Source organism: Mixophyes fleayi, chromosome 5 (genome assembly GCF_038048845.1).
Source record: "Mixophyes fleayi isolate aMixFle1 chromosome 5, aMixFle1.hap1, whole genome shotgun sequence".
Taxonomy (NCBI): Eukaryota; Metazoa; Chordata; class Amphibia; order Anura; family Limnodynastidae; genus Mixophyes; species Mixophyes fleayi.
The window spans coordinates 79,715,714-79,721,713 of NC_134406.1; the positions used below are offsets into that span (position 1 = coordinate 79,715,714).

At 37.3% G+C, this 6,000-nt stretch overlaps 1 protein-coding gene across 4 annotated transcripts in view; it reads left to right on the forward strand.

Moving 5' to 3' along the window:
* The window catches only part of DNAJC13 (DnaJ heat shock protein family (Hsp40) member C13), a 138,378-nt gene extending 136,842 nt beyond the window's left edge, over positions 1–1,536 (forward strand). For all 4 annotated transcript variants that reach the window (XR_012692784.1, XM_075212444.1, XM_075212445.1 and 1 more), the window contains one exon: positions 657–1,536. Coding sequence is in view for 3 of the 4 variants with exons in the window: in XM_075212444.1 (XP_075068545.1) it covers positions 657–754 (98 nt within the window). In the remaining variant the exon portion in view is untranslated. The remainder of the gene's footprint in view (positions 1–656) is intronic.
* Positions 1,537–6,000: the final 4,464 nt, after the last annotated feature.

Consider the following 6,000-nt stretch of genomic DNA (forward strand, 5'->3'; position numbering starts at 1 on the left):
AACCAAATTTTTGTCCTACCGATTTGAAAGCTTAATTTCTATATACTGGTAAAACAAAACAATAATGTACTGTATTCCGTGGTGTAGCCAAATGAAAACCTAGACTCATGAGATTGTCTAGTAGTAAATCTAAGTCTTGCATCTCAAACTGACCGTGCCATCTATATCATATCTGCTCCATGTGCACTACACCTGATGATAGAACCATAAATACATCTCAGTATTTGGTATTTTACATCTTCAGCTGATTCCTGAGGACTCTTAAAACAGTGGTACTTGCCCAGACCTGGGATACTTCTGGACCCTTGGTTTGCATGTAGCGACACCAGTGAAAACAGAGTATACTAGTGACAAGGTTAACCAGAAAATTCCATTTAATACTAGTGAATAACTGTCTCCATATGATTAAGCTACACTGCTTAACTCAAACCATTATCCATATAAGTTTCTATGGATAATAACACTGTAAGATTTGTTTTCTTGATGATCTAATAGTGAGAGTGACTAGAATTTCTGAGTGAATTAGACTTAGGATATCATCAGACAGTGGTTGTGCTTTCATGAAAGGGATTAACATTTCTTGGGAGGAATATTACATTTTTATTAAGTTTGAGTGCCAATTGAAACTAAATGATCTTTATATATAATCTGTTTAGGACCTGGAGTTGCTGGCTACCTTACTGCAGGGTCTTCATCAACAGTTATGCCCAACATACCACCGCCGGTGGACCATGAAGTAGGAGATCTCGGCTAGACGATGCAGATTTTACACCAGTGACGTTCCAAAAAAGCAGAATTGCTAATTGTTGCACGAGGAAAAGCATCACAAACCTTTTCCTCTTCTCCCAGGGTTGATTGAAAGGACTTTATTTTCTGCCTTTCTTGTTTTACCACAGTGTTATCCTTTTTTTGTAACAAATCTATTTTTATTTAGAGAAAAATAAAAATACATCCAGGATGTGGTTCTGACAAAGTATCACTATGTAACATAAACATGAAAGCACTCCGAGGATAAGCTGTCGGGTCACACAAACTTTTATTTTGTTTTCTTTCCTTTTGTATCTAAGCACATTCTGTTCCTTTGTATTTGTTTACAAGACTGTGAATCAAAATAATAATCCCTCTGTTCTAAATTTTATATTCCAAGAATTAGCAAAGCTGTGGAGTAGTATGAAGATAAAAAAAAATCTACAGGGCATTTGTTTCCGTTCTCTGCAAGGTTTCAAGTGGTTGAGGTCACTGAACAGTACCGAATCCTGAACAATCCTGTTCCAGTTGATTGTGTCCTTTACAAATCCTTAACACTATCCAGTCAGTAATGAAGAGAATGATATTCCTTTGTACAGCATAGCTTTACCAAATAATAAACAAAAGTGAATATCAAAACGTCAGCCTGTTATGTAAGAACTTAGTGTAATAAGTGACATGATTCCTATGTTATTATCCAGTATATACAGCTTTCTATGAATGTACATTATACAGATCATTCATTCGTGTACATAAAATTTTAAGAAAATAAAGGGAAATGGAAACCTTTATGGAATTTCTGTCAAATTCTGCCATGTTACCTAATGTTTTATATTAAAACCATAGTGTCACTGTTTATATTACTTGCATAAATGAAAGTTCCTTATTGTGTGAAGTCACAAGAAATGTTTTTTTTTCTATCATTCTGTAGTGATGACACATAAATATTTTTATTGGTAGGGGGCACATATCATGGTTTTCCTCAGACTTCAAGTCTGGACTGGCCATTTAGCAAGACTTACCAGTAGCCAGTGTTACTACGTGTATTAGTGGTCTACCCAACTCATGAAATTTTCTGTCCCAGGCCCGCCTTGTTTCTGATCACATCTGTTCCTGTTGGAGCTGCCGCATATACCCCATTATAGTGTAGAGACTGGGAGGCAGCTGTTGTCCATTGCTTATTATGTATAATAAACATTGTTTATATAGCTACACGATGACCATGCCATGCTCTGCACATTTGTGCAATTGCAGGCCAGTGGTGGCTCCAACAGGAACACAGACGTGATCAGAAACAGGTGTAGGTTGTACATCAAGAAGCTGCAATTGCATTGACACAGCTGGCTAGGAGGTGGATCAAAGCAACAGGAAAGGACTAAAGAAAAAATGCAACAAGTAAAGATAAAGATCTGTCACGGTCAGAGAATTGGTGCAAATTAGGCCACAGTCCTTGCTCATAAGTACTAACTGGGAATGTTAGTTGGCCTAAAGATATATATATATATCTACTATATAAATGCCTAGTGGCGTGTGTGGGAAAAAAAAAAACAAGCTGCAGCGCCACCTGCTGGGCAGAGTTATACACTGACCTATATATTTCTTGAAGGAGAAGTGACAGTTGGGAGTGGTTGGTGGTTGCCGGGGGTGACAGTGGGGAGTTTTTAACACCTTAAGTAGCTTGATGAAGGATGTGGCGATGAAGATGAAGGATGAGGTGATTTAGAAAAATGATGAGGTGGTGACATTTGGACAAAACCACGTTAAAAAAGGGCGCTTGCGTCGGGAAGTAACGCTCTTCCCCTGAAGAGGCCTGGGCTAGGCCCAAATGCATGACAAGAACCTTTTTAACACCTTAAGTAGCTTGATTTGACTAGAATGCATGAGTATCATGCACGGGTTAACTTGTGTGTGTGTGTATATATATATATATATATATATATATATATATATATATGCATGAGTATTTGTGATATGCAATACTGTGCAAAAGTTTTAGGCAGGTGTGGAACAAATGCTGCAAAGTAAAAATGCTTTCAAACATAGAGGTGTTAATAGTTTATTTTTATAAGTTAACAAAAGGCGAAGTGAATGAGCAGAAGAGAAATGTCAATCAAATCAAAAGTTGGTCTGACCACCCTTCGACGTCAAAACTATCAATTCTTCTAGGTACACTTGCACATAGATTTTTTTTTTTTGAAGGATCTCAGCAGGGAGGTTATTCCAAACATCTTGGAGAACTAACCACAGATCTTCTGTGGATGTAGGCTTACTCAAATCCTTCTCTCTTCATGTAATCCTAGATGGACTCGATAATGGTGAGATCAGGGCTCTGAGGGAGAGCGTTCTTAATAACATTGGCTGTATGTTTTGGGTCATTGTCCTGCTGCAGAATAAAGTTGAAGCCAATATAATCTCCCTGATGGTATTGCATGATGGATAAGTACCTCCTTGTTATTTCACACAATTAATATTGTAGAAATCCCCAACTTCAGCCCCAAACTTGCAAGGAACTTCTACCATGCTACACCATTTCCTGCAGACACTCTTTATTGTTCTGCTCTCCAGCCCTTCACCGAACAAACTGCCTTCTGTTACAGCCAAATATTTCACATTTTGACTCATCAGTCCAGAGTACCTACTGCCATATTTCTGCACCCAAGTCCCTATATTTACATGCATAGTTGAGGGGCTTGACCTTGTTTCCACATTTAAAGTATGGCTTTTATGCCGCAATTCTTCCACGAAGCTCACTTCTGGCCAGATTTCTTTGGTCAGTAGATGGGTGTTCCTAGGTCCCACTGTTTTTTTCCAGTTTTGAGCTGATGGCAGTGCTGTACAACTTCCGATTTCGAAGGTAAGCATAATGTGTCTTTCATCTGATAGCACCAAGTTTCCTTGGCTGACCAATGCGTCAACATTGACTGTTTCTTTGTGCCTCTTCAAAAGATCTTGAACAGCATATCTTGAAACCCCAGTTTGCTTTGAAATCTTTGACTGGGAGAGACCTTGCTAATGCAGTATAACTACCTTGTGTCTTGTTGCTGTGCTCAGTCTTGCCCTGGTGAATATGACTTGTGACATGAAACTGTCTTCTACAACCTCCCCTTCGCAGCAGAGTTTGGCTGTTCCTTAACCATTTTTAAGCCTCCTACACAACTGTTTCTGTTTCAGTTAATGACTTAGAGCCTACATATGAAAATGATGATCATTATCACCTGTATGGTATGATTAATCATACATCTGACTATATACTACAAAATTCCTGACAAGTGTACCTGGAAGAATTGATGCTGTTTTGAAGGCAAAGGGTGCTCACACCAAATATTAATTTGATTTAGATTTCTCTTCTGCTCATTCACTTTGCATTTTGTTAACTGCTAAAAATAAACTATTAACACTTCTATCTTTGAAAGTATTCTTACTTTGCAGCATTTCTTCCACACTTGCCTAAACCTTTTGTACAGTATTGTATATGTATATGTATGTGCATTGGGGGCTATATGACTGAAGAAGGAGAAGCTATATAATACTGGGATATAATGTAAGTGGTTATGAAGGGCAATATGAAATTATTGTGTGTCTGGCTATGGGAGGGTGACGTGGCTATATAAATTGACATATAGTGTGGCATATAACAAAGCCTAGTGGAAATGTTTGAAAATTTTTAATATAATGTCCAGAAACACTTAACTGATGAGACGGTGTATCCTAAGTACATTAGTGCACTTCAATTCCCATCAGGACATGTTCTGCACTTAGTTATTAAATAGTTTATTTGAATTTTAAATAATCAAATATTAAGTTATAAGTCCCAAGAATAATCAGCTAGAATTGTGTGAAATATTCTGTTTAGGAAAGAAATTGTACTGTGCAGCTGGTCAATATGGAAAAATTGCCCCTTGCTGCCATGTGTACAGTGAAATAAATTTACATTTATGTATAATCTAGCTGGCTGGACACATTACAGTGTATCAGGGAGATAAAAAGTTACCATGTAGGCTTGGAATTGGTAGTTGATTGGTGTATACAACTATATACAACTCTCTATACAACTTAGTCAGCGCTGGTGTACTAAGCTAGTTGGATATAATTAAATTACCATTACTGGGCTGGGAAATATAGGTGGGACAATTATGAATTTGAGCTGTGGAAGCTGGCTATCAATAAAATCCCCAGAGTATAACTAGGCTGCAGCCCAAGCCAGGTTTGGTAAGGCTCTTTCACCCTCTATAAAGTTGAGCTATGTCAAATGTCCATATGTTGATCTAGTAATCACATCTGATTCCTGGAAAATCTTGTTGCAGCAGCTTTACATACTACCCAGAATCAAGGTATGAAGACCATTGAAGATGCATGGTAGTAGCAGTGATACTTCCCTACAATTGGCTGTACCAATTTGGTGTACGGTTGACTCTTGCGATGAGTGGCTGTTCTGGGCAAGCTGCGCCATTAAGCGTGAGCAGTGAAGCCAAAGTACGTTTAAGTTTTATTTATTTTTTTAACTTCTCAAGACGAGTAAAAATATAATTTATGTGCAAACACACTTACAGATTTGTATATTCATAGACTTTAGAGAATATACCAGGAGTACAGATTTTATTGATATGTATTGTTAATAAAATAATGTTCAGCCACATGAAAACACATTTAATAAATTACTAAACATATGCAGAGTGGTGGATGAAAAATGAATGGATACTTTTTATATTCGTTAGAAAAGGTATTCTAGAAATTAATATAAAGTTGACCACACGTTACAATCCCGTTGTTTTTTTTATCAAATAAGAAAGGAAAAAATGTTGGGGATAATTGATCCAATATGATTAAATATAAATGTACAAATCAATGGATAAAGTGATTGAATTACTGTAGGTATATAGAACATTTTCATCCAAAAGCAAATGGATTGAAGCTGATTTTAGTGTGTGCATTGAATGTGGAATGTTGGCAGTGGTGGCCGTCTACTGATGCAGTTCTCTTAGGCAGTAGGATTTTTAAGGTCAGCAAAATGTAGAGCAGTGATTGTAGCAATAATATTGTTGCAGTAATAATGTTCCCTTTGTAGTCTTTTCTATTGTTTCTGGTCCGAACAGTGGGCCTAAGGTTGCAATGAGCTCTGAGCACAGATCAGGGTTCATCCTATATTTGTAATGGGGTGCTTTTTTGCAGTTGCATTTCAGCAGAGAAGCACATTTCTAGGTGCACTTTGCTCAATGTAATAAAACAAAACGTCCAACACATAAAAGTGCCATG